The sequence below is a fragment of the Phocoena sinus genome, chromosome 11 (assembly GCF_008692025.1).
Source record: "Phocoena sinus isolate mPhoSin1 chromosome 11, mPhoSin1.pri, whole genome shotgun sequence".
Lineage (NCBI taxonomy): Eukaryota > Metazoa > Chordata > Mammalia > Artiodactyla > Phocoenidae > Phocoena > Phocoena sinus.
In genome coordinates, this window is record NC_045773.1 from 56,749,696 (window position 1) to 56,771,223 (window position 21,528).

General features: G+C 41.2%; 1 protein-coding gene and 1 pseudogene across 5 annotated transcripts in view; one reads left to right on the top strand and one right to left on the bottom strand.

The window, feature by feature from the left end:
* The first annotated feature begins 15,721 nt into the window (after positions 1-15,721).
* The window catches only part of SLC4A7 (solute carrier family 4 member 7), a 133,400-nt gene continuing 127,593 nt past the window's right edge, over positions 15,722-21,528 (top strand). For 3 of the 5 annotated variants that reach the window (XM_032647508.1, XM_032647511.1, XM_032647510.1), the window contains exon 1: positions 15,722-15,965. In XM_032647508.1, coding sequence (XP_032503399.1) covers positions 15,918-15,965 — 48 coding nt within the window. In that variant the 5' untranslated portion in view covers positions 15,722-15,917. The remainder of the gene's footprint in view (positions 15,966-21,528) is intronic. The other 2 variants (XM_032647507.1, XM_032647509.1) reach the window with 1 other exon arrangement.
* LOC116761711 overlaps positions 16,445-21,528 on the bottom strand; it is a 40,500-nt pseudogene continuing 35,416 nt past the window's right edge.

Here is a 21,528-nt window from a genome sequence, read left to right on the forward strand (position 1 = left end):
TGGGAGATTGGGATTGACATATACACACTACTATACATAGAATAGATAACCAACAAGGACCTACTGTATAGCACAGGGAACTCTGCTCAATATTCTGTGATAACTTACATGGGAAAAGAATTTGAAAATGAATAGATATATGTATATGTATACATATGTATGAATCACTTTGCCATACACCTAAAACTAACACAACATTGTAAATCAACTATAGTCCAACAGAAAATAAATTTTAAAATAAATAAATGAGAGCTCACACGGGTAGTTTCCTCCAGTCGTCCATTTGGACCATAAGACTCCTGAGCTGGAGAATAATGGCAGAGTGGAAAGTTTTCAGGTGGCAGTTACCTTGGTCCTGTGCCAGGTGTATTACTCACTGCTCACAAAACTCCAGCTGGTATTTACCACCCAGCAAAAAGGGAAAGAAAAGAGAAGTTCTTCTGCTGATTTTCATGTCATAGAAGGCATGAAAGAGGAGACAATGCACTGGGGAAGAATGAGAAAATTTTCCCATGGTCTTCATTTATTTTTATCACAGGATATCAGTTATTTGTACCATTTTAGGGAAAATAAGAATCTAAAGAGTTTTGATTCTTTAACTAAATTTTGTTTATTAGCCTCATATCTAAGGAAATCACATTTAATCGGCTCACTTCCTGAAGAGCTAGTTTGATATCTTTGACTTAGACTACTGCTGTGCAGTTAGGGTCAGCTTCCCCCTCTCCTCCCATGCAGAGCTGAAGGGCAATGTTGGGGCTACCAGGGCATGCAGTAAAGGATGAACAAGAGACGTCCTGACCCTGCACATTTTCTTATGTCTTCACTAAGAAAATCCCCCTAAAAATTTAATCTGTTAAAAACCAGCCAGGATCATATTACCAAAGACGAAGGTGTTTAATTCATTCATCTAACAAATCTTTATGTACTTTATGGAAAATGTACAGAGAGCTGAGAGGGAGGCAAAAATGAGTGGGCCATGTCTCTAGTCCTTAGGGAACTTATTGGTATTCAACATGGAAGGCATGAAAGCAATTAATTATAACCCAACCCGAAGTGAAATGGTACTCTGATATCCTGTGAGAACATTAGTGGTGATAGCCCTTCTCTCATTAAGTCTTATTACCCTTTTATTTCATGCCACATTATTTAGCAGTTTTTAAAATTTCTGCCCTCAGTGGTTGCCTATGGCTTTCCCAGCTCAAATGATAACCTTCTTATGGTCCGAAAGGAGACAGTAAAACTGTGCTTCCTGATCTTTAAGTGTGTACAAATGCCCACAGTTCTGCACATCCAACAAGCTCCTTGGACCAGCTCTGCTATCCCTTACAGCACTCGCCACACCGTTCAGCAAATGAGATTCAGATTCCAAATTACTTTTGAAACTATCAGTCACTTTTATTGCACCTGACAGGCAAGCTAGGGATTGCTAAAATACAGTAGATACTTCATGTGCTCAGAAAGTTGTAGGGCAAATTGAATGTGTTAGGATACCATCTCCCCAACATTTACCCCATGATGCTATTCTATGTGCACAGGCCTAAAGATTAAAGAGAGACACATATCCCATGCTTTTTAAAGGGAACGAAATGTGTCTTCATATTTTACCTGTGGTCCATTTATGGAATTGCTGAGATAACATTCCCCCAGCGTTGTTATATTTGCTTTGCAGAGTAAGTTCTTTTGTAAGGAAAGGTGTGGAACTGAGTGCTGTTAACAGGCCCCAGAACAGCGCTCAGGTTTCAATGCTGTGTCACAATTTTAGAACAACGGGTGGCCAGAGCCTATAGCTAATCTTGTCCAGGCCTCCAAAGAAGCATGCTCAATGCAGGTTTCAGCCTGCTCTGTCTTGATACTTCTGCTCCCCACCTACCAGATTAATATTGAAGGGAATTCTACATGCCTCAATCTTCTGTATCCAAGCTCTTCCTTATACCGTGCAAGTCCCCTTTAGTTACCTAGTGCCTCCCATACCTCCCCAAACTGCCCTCTACTGCCTCTCCTTTGACCCTGACTGCTCTCTCTGCCAAATTTCCCACCCTTTGGAACTCTTCTTCTTCGCACTGCAACTTGAATGATTTTAGACAACATAGGTCTGATCAAGTCATTCACCGTCTTAAATTCCTCTAAATGTCTCGCATTGCCCTCAGAAAATGTTGGAATTCCCTAACATAATGGAGAAAGCCCCCTCTTCCCACTTGCCAGCCCTGAAATGTGTGTTCCTGATCTAGCCAGCCTCTTCAGGTCCTGCAATGTCCCATGCTCTCCACCCCTAGTTCATCCAGGGCTATTTCCTCTGTCTACAATCTTCCTCTGGTTTTATTCCTCCTCAACATTAGGTTTCACTGAGCAGTCTCTGTACTGGAGACTCCTTCCTTGACACCAGGACACAAGCTACCAGGGTCTGCTTGTGTTTGTATCAATGCTCTTAAACGCTGCAGGATCATTTCCTCTTTCCTTATCTGCTCTCCCTGTTAAGACATAGAGGTTCCTGGACAGACCTTGTCTTTGTCTTGTTTGCATGCTACACACGTGGCCTAGCACACAGTGGGTTCTCACTAAGGCCATCTTCAGGAGCACTTGGAAGGGAGATGAACATTTGGGGTTTATCGCTCATCAGTGCAGTCTTGAAATTCTGAATCATTTGTCTTTGGATTTAATGTTTTATAAGTGAAGTCGATGGAATGATGGAGCATGTGCCAGGGGCGTGGAGCCTAGGCTCCCACCTGGTCCCACCTAGTTCCACCTGGTCCCTGGGAGGCTCCTCCACCTCCGACCCGTGATCACTGTCTCCCTCGCCCATTCCCCTCCAGCACCCCGCTTTGGTGCAGGAACAATGAGGGATTGGGCAGGTTCTTGTGCTCACATGTGGAGTCCTGCACAGAGTCTGCAGCATCTGTGAGGATATGCACTCTCTTTGCAAGTACCCATGTGTCCAAGGGGACACGATGCTGAGCAGCAAATAAAAAACGAAAGGACGGGTTGAGAAGGAGACTCAGAAGAAAAAAAACAAACACTTTTTTCCTCCTTTTTGAACAAGGTACCCTGCATTTTTATTTTGCACTGGGCCCCACAAATTATGTAACTATCTCTGGCTCTCCATGAGTGTTCGTTGAATAGATGAATCAGAGGAATTTGATGAGCCAAATGCATGTTTCTTCAAAGCAACCACCCTGATGGATTTTCCAGTAGTTGTAATTTCCTGTAACATTTTTGGAACTTCTTTTTGAGAAGGTCACCATTTGGTCACAAATATTTTTTGAACATTTATTACACCAGGTTCTGGTGTATAGCAGTGAACTATTCAGATAAGGCTATGGAAAATCTTCATCCTTAAAATTGCTTTGGGGTGGATTTACTTCTCTAAAGAAGTCAGAAGTCTCTGAGGGGTCATATCTGGTGAATAAAGCGGGCCATAAAACTAAATAATATCAATAATACCACTTGGGACTAAAATAAACTTTATAACTATGGAACCATAAATTAAAAACACTGGGTTTCTTGTGTGAGTAAACTGGTTCTGAAGATAATTTTCAAATATAAGTTTCAAAAACATTTTGAATTACTTTTAGTAAATGAAGAGTATCTCAAAGGGACTACCTTGAAGCATAAATTATACTTTAAATATAGAAACTCTGGAGTAAATAATTTTTGAAGACAGCTTTTTGGGGTAATTTCTGTGTTTTTAATTTTCTTAAACATTACTTTTTCATCTAATTCCATACACAAGAGAAATCTGCAGCTGATCAAAATGTGGTTATTAGTAATAACCTGCTTCCATGATCGCATTGTTCTTACAATGTCCGTCATGATTTGTTTGCTTCTCTACTAGAGCTTCCAAATTATGATTTTGTTCATCATTTTTGGAGCCCTGTGATAACCTACTTACTCTGCAGTACATCTCCTATCTAGGCTGGTCCCTGTTAGCTGTGTTATTTTAACCTCTTAGCGCCTTAGTTTCCTCATAGGATTGTGAGGAATATTAACACATGAAAAGAACTTAGACTACTACCTGGCGAACAGTAAATGCCACATAAGAATTTCATTACAATAATTGCTATGATCTGGCCCCATGCATCCAGGCAAGGTGTAGGCAAAATTGTTCTCTAATGGGACAGACAGTAGATAATTGAGGCTTTGTGGGTCAGATGATCTCTGTCACAACTACTCAAGTCTATTGTTGTAATGCTGAAATCACCCTTAGACCATACTTTTATGAATGGGCATGACTAAGTTTTAATAAAACTTTATTTGCAGAAACAGGTGGCCAGTCAGTTGTGCCCATGGGCAATTCATCTTCTGACCATCCCTGCCCCCCCACCCACAGACACACCTTTTTGACAGGTGAGTGTGAAGGCTTACCCAGGAGTCAAGAGTAAGTAGCAACGGTGACCTCAGTCCTCTGAAGTCCAGGTCACAGTAGTAACAGGCTTCTCTAGGTGTGATGGCCCATAGTGAGGGCAGAGGTGCCATCTCTGTGGACAGTGCCATGGGGGCTGGTGGAGGTAGTAGAGTAGATAGGCTACAGCTGGAGAACTCCATGTAGCTCACTCTCCAGAATTAATTCTGTCCTGACAAGTTGATTCAATGAGCATTTTATAAACACCTGCTCAGTGGCTATGTATGCAATCGTTTACTGTATTTTCATGGTAGCCTACTGTATAATTTATTTAACTATACAAGGGCCATACTTCAACCAATTAATATTCAATACTCATCTCTAATTTAATCTTTCAAAAACTAGAGAAAAATTTTTCTATAATATTCTTTGCCTGTGTAGTTCTTGGTGAGTCTAAATATTAGAAGAAAGTGGAACCCTATTCAGTTGTACTGGCCCTTCACCTGCTTGGCAATCTCTTCCCCTCAGAGTGGCCTCAAAGGAGCCAGGAAGTTATGTCTTGTATTTTTTTTTCTTATCAGATCAGCATGCAGTATGCTTGCCTAAGTAATAAGTATTATCTAGATAGATAGGTAGATATGGACAGGATATTTGTTTTCTCTATGAATGTGATGTCTTAATGTGTCTGGCAGTCAGCATCTCCTCTTTTGCAATACTCTTCCCGTTTTGCTCGGGTACTCTCCTTAAGGTAACAAAAGGTCACTCCCTCCCAGAGTATAATATATTCTACGTTCCATTGTGTTTTCCAGAGGCAGGGTTTTACCTACAAGCTTGAGGATGATTCAGACTTAAAGTGGTCTCTTATTAGATACAACAAAAGAAATTTTGATTCACTGATTGATTGATTCAAGAAATGTCTACTCAGCTGCTCACCATATGTACCACACAGGTCCTTGGAGGGGCAGGAATGAATAGATACCATTTCTGCTCTCATGGAACTTGCTGTTTGCTGGTAGAGGCACATGTTAAACAGTTATCAAACAGATAAGATAGCATGTAATTAGAACTAGCAAGAACTGATAGAAAGGAAATGAAAGTTTATAATATATCTCAAATATTGCTGGTCATAGCAATCATCTAGGGCCCTTGTTAAAATAATGGATTCCTTTTGGCCCCATCACAGATCTGCTGAATCATGATCTCTAGGGAACTCCATATATTTCACAAGTAGCCCAGACAATCCTTATGAACAAGCACACTTGGAAAACGCTGGTCGAACAGAATTTAAAGCAAAGACAACAACTCTAACTTCCAACCAGGCTTTCATTCTAAAGAAGGCTTATTTGGCACATCTTTGAAGATTGGTTATAATAAGTGGCAGAAAATTTCTAATTCAAATTTGTGTTTGCTGATGCTGATGACCTATGGACTTGAAGGCCACCTTTATGAAACCTTCATTAGGTTGCTAGGTAATGGGCTACTCTACCAGCTGGATTTAGTCTCCTAGATACAAGACTTTCTGAAACTCCTGCAGTTTTCTTTCTCTTCATTAAAAAAAAAAATTCTTATCCAGAAAATATGCCATTGAGAATATTTATTTAATAACTTAACAATCTTCTCCCTTCGGAACCCCCAGCATACTCAACAGACTTCATGGCAGGCTTTAGTTTAACCCATTCAGGTTTTGACTTGGCCTCAATGAGAGAAGTGGTCCCTCTTAACAGGTTATGAATATCATTATACTGTATTTACACTGTTTAGCTTTAATGTGTTTGGCTTTTTAAAAGTGGTATTTAAGTTTGGAATATTCCTATTGTAAAACATTGTAAAATTTCCACTAGTATTTTAGACTATTTTGTATTAAAAATAATGTTTACAGCTTTTTTCTCAATTAAATATAATTTATTCATAGTAGATACTTGTAGAACCTACAAAGAATGAAATTTTAAATTTGGAAATCACCCATAATCCTACTACTCAGCAACATCTGTTAGCATTTTAGTCTATTGTTAATTTTTAATATTTTAATTAAATTTTAATATTACTTTCAATTGATCACTCATTGATAGATAGTTATAACTGGGATTATACTCTATATCAAGTTTGTATCCAGATCTTTTAACAAAACTTGATACCATGAGCATTTTTCCATTAAAGTTTAGAATGTCTTTTTGATGAGTACATTATATTCTATCATATTGGTATGCAAACATTTATTTAATAATTTTTTCATTGCTTCAGTTTTATATGGTTTTAAACTTTTCACTTTCACACATAACATTGGCATAAACCCCTTTGTATGTAAATTTATATCTGTAGCTATGACATCTTACAAGACAGTCCTAGTCATGAAATTGCTGGATTGAAGTATATGCTTTTTTTTGAGATTAATACATGCTGCCAAATTGCTTTTCAGGAATTGAAAGGATTCTATCCTTGAGTAGATGGATCCACAGGGACCAATAAACACTAGGAAATAGATGTGATTTATGGATGCACCAATTAGCCTCCATGTGTTCTGTGATCCCAGACTTGTATTGCTAACTCTGACAATATATTTTCACAAATGCATACCATTGGTAGCACATGGAAAGAGCCATATCAACTTATCTCTGCTATTGCACCAAAGTCTTGAAGAACATGTCTTACTGATGATAAGTACCAGGCTATCTTTATATACAAAGGGCAGCTAATGACTGGAACCATGGTCTGTATCTCTGCTTATATTATAAGCACTATTGTTAATTGTTGTTTAAAGGGGAGATACAGCTAGTGAATAATAATACTAATCACTGGTGAATAATAATACTAAGATTCCTATTCGTGGGGGATATATTCTCAGTCCTCAAATGGAAACAAATTCTCAGTGCTTTTTCTTGTTAATTGTCTCTAAGAAAAGATGAAATGCTCGTGCTCATTGCTTCATACCTTGTAAAATATCTTTTTCAGCTTTCTCTCCCCACTCAACTTTCAATTGTGTATAACGTCTCCATGAACCTTAGTTATGAAAAACAAGTAAAAGGAAAGCTTACCTTTTCAGTAACTTTTCAGTCCTAGTTACCCCAAGTTACAAGGACACAATTATATTTAAGAGAAGTTGTTGTGTGGGTGGGTGTGCCCAGTGACGTGTGATGAACTGCTATTCCCACCAAATGAATCAATTGGTATAAGAAAGTTACCATAATTTACTTGAATAGACTGGGGCTTGGGTTGCGTGTGTGTGTGTGTGTGTGTGTGTTTGTGTGTGTGTGTGTTTGTGTGTGTGTGTGAGAGAGAGAGAGAGAGAGAGAGAGAGAGAGAGAGAGAGAGAAAGGGAAAAGTATGTGTCCTGTTTCACATACAAGTGCAGGTCGTACCCTATATTTGGCTTCTGGCCTCAAGCAGTGAAGATTGCAGAAATCTCCAGAATGATGAGAACATTCAGAAGCACCTCAAAGGCTTATGTTCCCACTTAATCTGATTTCTTTCCACTCTCTGTTGGCAATTCCTTACCAGCCTGAGTTTAGCAAAGCTACAGAACAATGAGAGATACTCAAACTGTCCGGGTGGGGATGAACCCCTAACCATAGGTAGCTGTCTTTAAGAGAAATCTTAAGGGAGAGGGACAGCTTGGGTGTGGGACAGGAAAGGAGGCTGGAAGAAGACACGTAGAAGTGGAAGCTGCTCCTACAACAGGAGGAGAGAGTCTCCACACCAGAGTTCTAAAAAGTAGCATCCCCAGGGCTCTCTGTAGTTAAAGTAGGTACAGCACCATTCTGTCAAATATTTTCTTATGTATTATCTTATTTGGCTTTTGCAACATCTTTGAAATAAACAGAACAAGTATTACAGGTCTGCAATCCTTTATTTGAAACCCTTAAGGCCAGGTATTTTAGATTTCAGAATTTATCAGAATTTAGACAAGTGATATAATGCCAGTTATGTATGTTATGAAACAACCCTAGTAGAGTCTGGGACAACATCCTGTTTTCAGACGCATTAATATTTCAGTAATGAGGAATATGGGCATCTACAGTAAGGAGATAAAGACTATAAACAGCCTCATCTCAGTCTAGGTTAGGTTTTTGTAGCCAAATGAGTTATGAAAAGCCATAAGTTTTTCAGAGATTTATGAAGCTTGCAACTGAAGATAAGGAATTGTGGCCTCAATTATCCCCATTTTATAGATGAGGAAACAGAAGTCCAGAGGCATTAAGTGATATATCCAATGTTAGTTTTAGATTATTTTAAAATGGGATTATTATGAATATCCCAAGATTATCTAAAACAATATAAGTACTTACTTTAACATTCACTCATGGAAAGTTTTGTTCTGAGCATTTTGATTCCTTGGCAAAAAATGTTTTTTCTATCTCTGCCTCCCTGAAGTCTATTACGTTTTTGTATTATGTTTCTCAAAATGGGACCTTGAGATTTTAGATTTCCCCTTTGGTTCAGATGAGTGCTTCTCCAAAATTCATTGTAGTCTCAGTCATGGACATGGTTGAAGGGAGCACTTTCGTAAAAGGGGTAAACATTTATCAAAACTTAACTATATATAAAGAGTGGTTCTGAGAAGAAAAAAAATAAGCCACAAGGGTCTTTCAGCGCTTCCCTAGCCCAAGCACTAAGAGGAATAGTCTTTGGAAAGCAACAAAAATATAAACCACACTCAGATGTGCCTAGGTGTGACCAATATAGACTCTGACTTTGAAAGAACACTGCCTACATCAAAACATACAACACTCTTTAAAAGGAGTTTGCTGGCACATCTCGGAGTGCCAATCCTGTACTCACTTGCCGCTTGTTCCTCAACAGTAGATGACACTATTCCAATGCCTGAGCAAACTAGATGGTGACCAGTGACTATGAACTGACTCAGAAAACCTCAACATTATTGAAGAAACAATGAGCTGAGTGTCAGCTAGTCTAGTCCAGTTGGTCCCAGGCCCCTTCCTAACTTGCTATGTTATTTGGCCATGATAGTGCTTACAATCTTTAGTTTCAGTAATTATAGTTACTTTTGAATATATGTGCAAAAAGAATTCAGAAACAGACACACAAAAGGTTTTGTATGTATTAGTAAGAAACCAAAATCGTTGAAAAGGGTCCATTGTACAGAGAGTTCCCCTACATGACCCGCCCCCACACAGGCACAGCCTCCCCCATTATCAACATCCCCCACGAGATGGTGCATTTGTTACAACTGATGAATCTACATTGACACATCATAATCACCCAAAGTCCATAGTTTACCTTAGGGTTCACTCTTGGTGGTGTATATTCTATGGGTTTAGACAAATGTGTAATGACATGTATCCGTCATTATGGTATCATACAGAGTAAAAATACTCTGTGCTCTCCCTATTCATCCACATTCACCACCACCCCACCAATCCCTGGCAACAAGTGATCTTTTACTGTCTTCATAGTTTTGCCTTTTCCAGAATGTCATACAGTTGTAATCATATAGTATGTAGCCTTTTCAGATTGGCTTCTTTTACTTAGTAATATGTATTTAAGTGTTTTCAGTGTCTTTTCACAGCTTGATAGCTCATTTCTTTTTAGTGCTGAATAATATTTCATTGTATATTCAGTTTATTTTTTCTATTAACCTACTGAAAGACATCTTAATTATTTCCAAGTTTTGGCAATTATGAAGAAAGCTACTATAAAACATTGGTTTATGTGTGGACATAAGTTTTCAGCTCCTTTGGGTAAATACCTAGAAGCACAATTGCTGAATCATATGGTTAGAGTATGTTTATTTTTGTAAGAAACCACCAAACTGTCTTCTAAAGTGGCTGTTCCATTTTGCATTCCCACCAGCAATGAATGAGAGTTCCTGCTGCTCCATATCCTTACCAGTACTTGGAGCTGTCAATGTTATGGATTTTGGCCATTGCACAGGCGTGCAGGCGTGCAGTGTTATCTCATGGTTGTTTTAATTTGCATTTCCCTAATAACATATGATGTTGAGCATATTTTCATATGCTTAACTGCCATCTCTATATCTTCTTTGGTAAGCTGTCTGTTAAAGTCTTTGGCCCATTTTTTAATTGGGTGTGTATTATTTTATTGTTGAGTTTTAAGAGCTCTTTACATATTTCGGATAACAGTCCATTATCAGATGTATCATTTGCAAATAATTTCTCTCTTAAAATGCTTTTTTAAGTCTTGAAGGGGAAGTGTCTCTATCAAGGAAGAGGAATGATGGTGATCGTGGTGTTACATTGTAGGTGAACTGTATGTGTACACATAGATTTCCTGTCACATTTACCTTGATCTTAGTGATCTGTATCCTTCTCTCTCTCTCTCTGCTTAACTCTTCGAGTAATAATATGCTCCAGAGTGTCTGGGAGGATACTGGTCTAGGGATTTAGTGCTTCAGTGGAGACAGATAAGTTTCACAGACTATATACATCCAGCTCAGTTTTCAGTTCCAGACATGTTTATCCCGAGGACATCAAATTCAACCTGTTCATGGACATGGATCATCTTTGGTTGCTCCTCCTGCAGCTTCTAGACCTAAGGAGTCACTATGTTTTATCAATTTTACTTCCAAACTATCTCTTATATCAACTTACATTTTCTATTTCCTTTGTCATTGCCTTAGCCCATGCTTTGTAACCCAGGACCATCCAATAGAAATATAATGTGAGCCACATATGTAATTTAAAATTTTCTAGTAGCCACATTAAAAAATGTCAAAAGACATAGGGGAAATTAATTTTAATGTTTATTTAACCCAACATATCTAAAATATTTTCATTTCAACATATAATCAATATGAATAACAAGATTCCACTCTTCTTGTGTGTGTCAAATCTTTTAAGCTTGCAGCACATCTCATTTAACATGTGCCATATTTCAAGGGCTCAATAACCGCCATGTTGAGCAGTGCAGTTTGAACCAATCTTGTTCTTAGCATCTCTCCTTTCCATCCTTTTATATGGTCTATAATATATCATTTCCCTCCTTAATGCTCTCTGATGGTATGTCTGTAACTGCATGTAGCAAAAAGTCCAGTTTCCTTAGTGCTGTTCACTCATTCATTCCATATTTTTTATGTACCCACCATGTGCCAGGTACTCTGGTGTCCCCAGTGACAAGACAGGTGTGGTCTCTGCCCCTGAGAAGTGTAATGGGAATTACACTCTAATGGGAATGTAAGCTCCTCAGGGGCCTGGTGAATAAGGCTCTTCCTTTAGTATGAGCTTAAGCCCACCTTTTTCCCACCTCATGGTTTCCCAAACAGATAATCATAACGAATGTGTAATGAGTGTTTCTTGTCTGTTATGTGCTGTGCCTTATGCTCTCATGGAACACCCATGACAGTGCCACTATTACCCCAATTACAGTGTCCAGAGGGGTTCTAAAAAGAAGACTGGCAAGGTGGGTGACTTGCCTACAGACACAACCACTAGCACAAAGGGAATCAGCCCCATGCAGTTTGCCTCCAGAGAGGGGGATGCTTCGCCACTGGACTACCTTGCCTTTTCAGGTGATGCCATTGATTTTGTTGTTGCTTCTGCTTGTAATGCCCTTTTTCTCCCCACGCTTATTTGATGAAGTTATGCCTTTATCATTCATGACTCAGTTTAAATCTACTGTATCTCTGTAGCTTTTTCAGACACCTTCATATGCATCCTTTTCTCACAGTTGACAGTCCCCTGCCCCTTCTACCTCTAGCAAAAGTCATCCCACTCTCCTTCATTGAGATTCCCACATTAGAGTGTACATATTGCATTGCTGGCATTTGTTTCTATATCGGTCCCCACTCAGAACTCCATGAGATCAGGTCTGTTTTTTTGTCTTGTTTCAGCTTATCTGTAGGCCTAGCCTGCAGAAATAAGAGGAACAATTTTTTCAACTATTTTCCTTTTGTCTTTTCCCCACTGAGGCTGCTCTGATGCTCTTGTAAACACTATTCCAAGGATTTTAGTTTTCCTTATAGAATCAGATGATTGGGAACATTTAAGTTTCAGCTAGCACCAAGAAGAGGCAATGAAGAGATAAAGAATTGTCAAAGGATCCTCTGCTAAAGGATGGTTCCAAGCTGTTCAAAATGACAGAGAAACTGCTATTTTTCTTTAAAAAATATGTTCTGGCTCATAGAGAGCTGTTGGTGGGAAGATTATTCACGCCTCAGGATGAAGATCTTGGCAAGGGGTTGTATCCAAGTCCCTGCTAGTATTACCTACTGTTCCAGAAACCCAGGAAGTGTACTGAATCTGGGATATAGCTGAATGTCATTAATTTTAGGTGCTACAAGTTCATTGTGAGTGATGAATTTAGGTTCAGATTCACCTTTGGTTAGCAAATGTTTCCCTGTGCTACATTTTGGATGAGTATTTAAAATACTGAGAACAATTTGCCTTTCAGAACCTTTGAACATTTTATAGCCATCACCATTTGCATGAAAGCAATTTTAATACATTATCTTCTTTACTTACTGCAACCATCACCTCGGGATGAACTCTGGCTGAATATGAATTAAGCGGGCAATTGAGAGTAATCAGTTCTATAATTCAGACCTTTACTACACTATTTTTCCAGCAGGTGGGGTGAACTGAGGAGTGGAAAAAGTGCATGGCAACAGAGAGGTCACTCAAAAAATAATTGTGGATTAAATAAACCAAGGGCTTATTATTTTCTTTTCACAAGTTGGATTAATAGAAACTCATTTTCTAGCATGGTCTCCTGAACATATATTTTTAAGCCCTTCTTGAAGACGCCTACTTAGCTCTTTCAACTCTGGCACCAAGGGTATAGGTTCCTACTTTGCTCCTGTCACTACTTTGGCCACATCCTCAGATTTCTCCCAGGATGCTCCTAGGTCTTAAAGGAAGTTTGCCTCCCCCTTTCCCCACCTCCCAAATTCATTCAATTAACACAGGTACTGAAAGCTTACAAAGGCCAACCACTCTTCTAGGTATGCTGGGAATATAACAGGAAAATGAAACAGGCAAAAAAATTACTGTTTGCATGAAGCTTACATGGAGCAAACATTTTTTTAAAAAATTAATTAATTAATTAATTTTTGGCTATGTTGGGTCTTTGTGGCTGCGCGCGGGATTTTCTCTAGCTGCGGTGAGCGGGGACTACTCTTCGTTGCAGTGCATGGGCTTCTCGTTGAGTGGCTTCTCTTGTTGCAGAGCACGGGCTCTAGGCATGCGGACCTCAGTAGTTGTGGCACTTGGGCTTAGTAGTTGTGGCTCGCAGGCTCTAGAGCACAGGCTCAGTAGTTGTGGTGCACGGGCCCAGCTGCTCCGTGGCATGTGGGATCTTCCTGGACTAGAGCTCAAACCCGTGTCCCCTGCACTGGCAGGTGGATTCTTAACCACCAGGGAAGCCTGGAGCACACATTAATCTGTGTTTGATGTTAAAATTAATCGATAATTTAAAAATTAATTGATAGTCAACCTAAGAAAGAAGTGGACAATTTTATTCGAGCCAACCTGAGGGTTATAACCCAGAAGATAGTCTTTCAGAAAGCTCTGAGGACTGATCTGCCCATTAGAGGTCAAAGCACAGCTATGTAAGTTTTTGAGACAAACAGTTATATATCAAAGTAACATATTGACAGTTTACATAGTCCAACAAGGTGATAGTGGGTCATTGTGACCCCTTACAGGATTGAGAAAGGAATGTTATCTCCTAAGGAATTACCTTGCTGGTGCCAGGAGGATATTGCCTTTTTTTTTTTTGGCTAGTAGGCATTCCTGTGTCTTCTAAGGGGATCTAATTAATGTGTAATGCAGATGCACAATACACATGAAAGGGGAGAGGGCAGTGGCTCAGATGGCAGAAAAAAGTGCATGTTAAATTTTTCTTGTCTTGCCTTTAAAATAATTTTGTTACATCAGTGTGTGTGTGTATATACAGATGATAAACATAATGAGGCATAAATATATAGAATGTTATAAAAGAATGTTATAAATGCTGTATAGAAAAATAAAACAGAGAAAGGGAATAGAAGATGTTCTGTATACACTAATTAGTTTTTTGGTAGGGAGGCTGCATTTTAAGAGACCCCAGAACTAATTCTTCAATATAAATCATATTTACCTTGTGATGGTATGGGTAAAAGTGATTGAAGCCTTAAACAACTTTAGGAGGCTCTTTTATTTTTTTTTAATTCCAGTTCCTCTCTTTCTCCATATTCTTTCCTTTTCATCCCTTTTCCTTGTTGCTGTACAACTTTCTTTAATGAATCATTAGAATGGTGCAATAGAGCACTTCCACTAACTAGGATTTAAAACCAGTTACCTCTCTGAAGCTCAGCTTCTTCATCTGTAAAATGGGAATAACAGAAAACATACTGTGGTGTTGTGAGGATTACAGATGCAGCATGTTTGCCTTAATGTAACAGTGTCTAATTGTAGGCTTCTTTATACAGTAAGTGAATAATGGGTGCCCACCTAGAAGTAACTCTCTGGGAAATTTAGAAAAAAACGGGACTAAGACCCAAACCAGGAAGGAGTCATCCAGCATACTTAACTATTTCTGACAAAGGGCTTTACTAATATCTATTTTGAGATGGATAGGGTAAGCGCTCCAGACTTGCTGGAATATAAAGTTTCCTTCCATAGCACTGATTTAGCTCTTCCCAGCTAATCTTTTTGTTCTCTTTTTTAAACACGCAAGACAACCTGGTAAACAATAATGCCTCTAATAAGCATGCTATGTTTCAGGTACGTTTAAGGATAGAAATTCACTTGATCCTTCAATGACCCTGTGTAGCAGGCACCGTCACCATGCGCAGTTAGAGCTGTGGATATGGGGGGGGCGTGCCCCAGAGGGTGGACTTGGGTGTGGGTGCCGCAGTGGTGCCCGGTCAGGGGCGCAAGCACACGAGAACACCTGGCCAGGAGTGCTCCCTGTTTTACTGGCCCCAAGTTGGGGTTCGTCACAACAGAACAGAGAAAAAAACCTTGCAGCACTCCTAACGACCCGTTAGTTCCTTTGGGGTTCCCGTGAGCGCCCCTGTAATGGGCAGCGACCTTCTTCCCTCCTGCCACGAGGAACGTGGTTAGGGGGTAGGCGCCGTGGTGACCCCCAGCCCCCCTCGGACTAGGAAAACGAGCTACACGCTTAGTCTTGGTCACTTAAGATTTTACAGGGGGGCGGGCCTCCTGAGGAGGTGGCGTGGCGCCGGGATGAGTGTGGAAACCCGAAGGCCTCCGAGTGGCTGGAACGCCCGTCTTCCTCCCACCCTCCCACTCCACCTCTGGGCTGCCTGGCCGCCGGGCCGGGACTCGCCTGGGAGGACCCCTGCCAGCCGGGGGCGTGGCGCCAGGGGGCGGGCGTGTGGGCGGGGCCTACGCACGTCGCGGCCTGGCCCCGCCCCCGGGCCTCTGCGGCGCCCTCCTCCCCGCCTCGGCCTCCCTCCAGCTCAGTGCCTGCTCCACGTTCCACGCTGCGGCCTCGAGAGCCCGCGAGAGGCAGCTTCGCGGTCTCCGCGCACGCGCCCCAGTCTCTCTCTCACGGCTTTCCCCACGCGAGCGCCTCGCTCACGAGCGCACGTTCGTTTCCCCTCGCGCGTCCGGCTCTCGGCCGCGGCGGCAGCGGGCGGACCGCGCCGGCTGGACGGCCGACCATGGAGGCGGACGGGGCCGGAGAGCAGATGAGACCGCTTCTCACCCGGGTAACGAGAAGGGTGCGGGCGGCGGGGCTCCTTGGCAGGCGGGCGCGGGGCGCGGCGGACAAAGGCTGGGGCGCGGCGGGCCGGCCGCAGGTCCCGAGTCGGGCCCCCCCACCGCAGGCGGCCGGCGCGCCGGGGCAGCCCCTTTGTGTGACCGCCCGGAGCTGGGGGCGGGCGGCGCGGCGCCAAGGAGGCCGGCGTGGGGGGCCGGCGGCGCGCTGCCGGCATCCCGGCTGCCGCGTCCCGGGGTCTCGGCATCCGGGGGGCCCGGCAGCCCGCGGGCTCGGCCGGTCAACAGCCGAACGGGCGCCTCCTCCTCTCCGCGGGGCTCGCCTCTCTTTCCCGGCTTTCTCCCCGCCAGGTCTCGGTTCCAGTGGCCTTGGCGCTGGACTTGAGGTCAGACCCTCGATAAATCCATCCTCTCCCCGCGAGGAGGAGCGCGGCCCCACCTGGCTAAGCCACAGGCCTTGGTGAGGAGCTGGTTAAATCTTCTCCGTCTTCCCTGTTTCCCCACCCGCCTGCCACACGCTTTGTTCCGGGACTTCTCTGGCCGCGTGGACGAGCCGCCTGCGTTGGCGGCCAAGGCTGCGTCTCAGTGCCGACTCTGCCCGGCCAGCCTCCTCCTCTCCTGGCGAGAACCCGAGTGTCTTCCTGCCGCAGGCCAAGTGCAAAGTGGAAGGTGTTCTGACCCTGCGCGCTGCTCTTTACAGCAGCTTAGCAAAAGCGCGTTTTCCGCTGAAGCTGGGGGTGGCTTCAGGGTGAGATGGGAGTGGGGGTGGGCTTTCAAAAAGTCGGCATTCGCATTTGGGATGCCGGACGGGTGGCCCACGCTCAAGAAACTGACTTCCTGCTTTCATATAGGATGCATAGGTCCCCACGGTTGTGATTTTTTCCTCCCTTCATAGTTCGTGACTCAAAGGGCATAGAGGTGTTAGAAATTTTCCTGCTTCCAGCTCTTACTTGGTGACCAGGAAAGGAGGGAAGGTTGCAGTGAAAAACGTCCAGTCTTTCACAACTAACAGGAAAATTGCTTTTCACATATTTTTATTCAAAAATTTCACTTATTCCCCCTCCCCCCCCCCCCCCCCCCGCTCCCCCCGTCCTTTTAAAGGTTATTGTAAGGGCCTGGAGAGTAGCCATTGATCATTTCAACATGTTCAACTATAAATTCTCAAAACATGGAGAAAAACTTAGTCTCCAGACAGTGAAGTCATTTAGCAGTGGTTTTTGGGAAGATCACTCATATTGATGGTAATGGAATCCTGGAAGCTCGTTTGTCCTAAGGATCTTCTGTAATTCTTTGTGTGGCCTTTGAATAAACTGTTTTAGATGTATTCCTTAGCACCTTCTCTGATACTATGTATCAGATACACTTGGCTGTTCTTAAGTTTATTATTTGCAAACTTTCAATTCAGAACAGTAAAGAGCCTCAGCGTTTACATAAAGCTGGAGAGAAACTATGATGTGTTCTCAAATATTGCCTCCTTAGCTAGCAAAGGAGGTCTCTGATAATGCCATTGCCTTCCAAATCATTCATTCATTCATTGTGATAACACTACTTAGAACCCATTCTGTAGTACCCAACAAGACAGAACCAGCTCTACTCAAATGAGGGAGACAAATGACAAAGGGATTATCAAACACCGTTATTAATGGCATGGCAGGGGAGCACTTTGGGAGGGTATACCTCCTAAATCTTGGGAAGATAAGACTTGGCTACGGTAACCATGTACAAATTGATAATATAAATCAAATATGATAAGCTGTCATACAGTCTAAAAATAGAATGAGAACAGGAGAACTGTTGGTTTAAGTAGTAGAGACTATTACTTTAAAACTGGGAAGAGGAACTATTTGTATTGACAAAATTAACTCTTTCCTCACTGATTTTCCAATGGTAAATGCATGTCATAAAAGTGGAAGATTATGGTATTCATCAGTCATAACTTCTCTAACCCCTAGCCAACTGCTTAGCATAGTAAAAAAAAGAATAAAATTATTACTCCTAAAATTCTATCTTAGGTAATATGCAAAAATTTTTGAATAAATTGGTGGCAGTTTATATTACTCTGAAACTGGAGCCCATCTGTTAAATAAATCAGGCTCTAAGGTTTCTTCTGCTCTTAAAATTCTGTAATTTTCATTGATTATGGTTTTGAGGAAAGGCATTTATCTTACAGAAAAAAATGCAACTTTTGTTTGCTTTGTACAAGAACTCATTATCCTAGGCCTCCCTGAGAATTGATTTGAACTGTCATTCTTATTTTCTGGTATAGATTAAATCCTGTTACAACAAATAGCACTGTTTAGAAGGTTCCCAGGTTTTAGCAAATGTTCTACTTTTAAGCACTATATGATTTAACAGGATTCTGTTAATAATTGTTATGTAATTTCATTCATTTTACCACTACCTATTAAGTATCTCCGAGGTGGCAGGCACTGGGGATATAAGCAGACAAGGTAGGCAGAATCCTAACCTCACTGAGTTTATTTTGGCATGTGTAGTGAATACAGTGATAGCATTTGCATTCCTGCTAATTCCACTTGTGAGTGCCAGTTAAAACATTTTCATGAGTTAGAAATACTTTTAGAAAAGTAGTTGTTAGTAGAAATGAAAGAATTTAACAACCTGGTATGAATTCAGTGGTGATTGGCAGTAGAAGGTGTTTTGGTAGGTCTTTAAGTATGCATTCTCTTTGGGGAGCTCTCTGACTAGGTATGGTTAGCTCTAGAGATATTAAGCACCCCAGGCACATTATAAGGATTTTAGTTCCCTTTTGGCCTTATAGTTGGTACCTCTGGGCCACGATCTGTGGAGATGTAATAAAGGGAACAATAGCAAATCTGTCATCAGTCCAACTGAAACTGTTGGACAGTTGAGTTGGATTGAAGAATTGGTTTATTTGGTAACTGAGCTGGGGAAGTACACAGGTTTTCTTCTAAGAGAACTTAAGATATGAAAATAGAGTGTTTTGTTACACTAAACTCCTGTTAATTGAGTAGGTTAAAATCGAAAGCCAAAGTAACCTGGTGTTGGAGGAACCTGGTATGTTATTTTAGTGGTATGTGGTGTGCTAAAACCTTGGCACTTATACTTGTCAACATCCTGTAATGGGTTTTTCTTCCTCTTTCCTTCCCTTTCTTTCTTACTGTATTTTGCTGCAAATGTGATCTTAAAGTAGATAGTATCTGCAACTCACAAAATGGGCCATTTATATCAAGGAGCATACAGGTGATTCATAGGGTTAATATTATAGATTATTCATTGTGGCTTTTGATTTATATTATAGCTTTCTCTTATTGATTAAGGATTCTTCTATAGTTACTACTTTTTTGCATACATTATTTCCAATTTTGCAATAAGCATGTATCAGTAATAAAGATAAGTGTTTATATATGTAAAGGCTCAGTTAGCTACCTCCCCCTCTTTTTTAGCCTCCTTTTGAACAAGAGAATTTTTGATTCCTGTACAAAGCGGGTATATTCCAAGGTTCTAACTTAAAATGAAGTTTGCCTCTGTTTTTGTTCGCAGACAACTTTATGTATTTTGTTGAGTAGTACTCATTGAATTTTACAACTTGGGGAGACTTTTAGGATTATTTGTAATTGTAGTTGACCCTTGAACAGCACAGAACGTAGGGGTTCTGACCCTCCATGCAGTGGAAAATCCTCTGTATCTGCAGTTCCACATCCACAGATTCAACCACCTGTGGATCGTGTAGAGATGTGGTATGTGTTTGTTGAAAAAAAATCCACATATAAGTGGACCTGCGTTGTTAAAGGGTCAGCTGTATAATGATAATATACCATGAAGGGGTCTGTGGTTGGCATGGTGTTACGATGGTGTTTGGTGATGCTGCTGCTGACAGTCTTCCTGAGGGCAGAGGGCCAGCAGACTGGAGTAGTCCTGGATTCCTAAAGTACTGACTCTTCGCTTCCATGGGCTGAATGCTTTTCAGTGACTGCTGTAAGATGAGAGTGGCCAAACACTTTTTCAGTGCTTGATTTAGGAAGATAATGAGATTATGCTATAGATTTGCATATTTATCTGGAGCTGCTATACGAGTATAGAAAGGTTCTAGTTTGGCTCTTTTAAGCATATTTTCAGGTTTCCTCCAATGAGGTTATTTTTAAGTATTTTAATTTTTCTTTAGCCATAGTTTGAATTTTTTTTTTTCTTTTTTTGCGGTACGAGGGCCTCTCACTGTTGTGGCCTTTCCCGCTGCAGAGCACAGGCTCCGAACGCACAGGCTCAGCGGCCATGGCTCACGGGCCCAGCCGCTCCACAGCATGTGGGATCTTCCCGTACCCAGGGCACGAAGCCGTGTCCCCTGCATTGGCAGGTGGACTCTCAACCACTGCGCCACCAGGGAAGCCCCATAGTTTGAATTTTGATAAGTTTATTTAGAGCAGTTTTTTGGGGGGGCACAGTAAGTATCACAGTGAAGGGTAAAACACAATCTACCTTTCATAACAAAATAGAAAAGATGCACTAATATTTTTAATATTCTTTCTTTTTCTTTGTAGAGAGTGTTATGTTGACTGGTATCATTTGGTTCTTATTCTTTTCGCATGTAAGGCAGTATAGAATCGCCTTCTCTCCGGATTCTAGGACTGCGTTGCTTCTTTTTGTCAGATTGCTAGATTTGGAGAGCTGTTGAGTTGTATATCATCTCTCATGAGACATTTGGGAAATGGATATATCTTTGAAAATGGATTCACATGTGCAAGATGCCTGTACTCATATAGAGCATGAGAAGGGACAAGATGATACTCAAAATCTTTTTTTCTCATAATTTCCCATAACATAATGAACACTTGGTGCTTTTGTGCTTGGTGCCTGTTCTTTTATATACAGAATATTTTCAGCCTAATACTACTCTTTATTCTGGAAAAAATACTGACAATACTTACACAGAACTCCTCTCACTTTAGGAATCGATACATTCAACAACAACAAAAAAGGAATAAAGCAAATTTATATATAGTAGACTCTTCCCATTGAGTTCATTGGAGATGTTTCTGTTAAAATAAGTCCTTAAGAAACAAATTTTTGTTGAGAATTCAAATTAGAAGTTCCCATTGTACTATACTTTGGCTACTGGGATATTATCTTGATCTAGAAAATATCTTTCCTTTTCAAAATTTTAGCACTTTTTAATATTTGCCATGGGTGGGTGGGGTTCTGGGGGGACGAAGTGTCAGGGAAGGGAGGGAAGAGGGTATTACAGGGCTGTGTTTGTCTGAATTATGACAGATGCAGCTTTAGCATCAGGCTTGATGAGAGGAGCCTGGACTGGGCTTCAGCCCCTACTGGTTCTGTCTTCCAAATGCTCTTCTGTATCACCCTCAAAACCAAATGTGGTGGCCCTGCATGTATCACCTTTTCAATTTAATACCTCTTCTCTCCTAATCATTATAGCATGACTGTAATCATGCTTGGGGATTCTTTGATCTGCATTTAAAGCACACAGAATTTTTTTTGTTTCTCCTGGGCATTTACACAGTCATGTTCAAATTTGCTGCAGTTATATTTCTAGTAGATACTACTGTCTAATGTAAAATG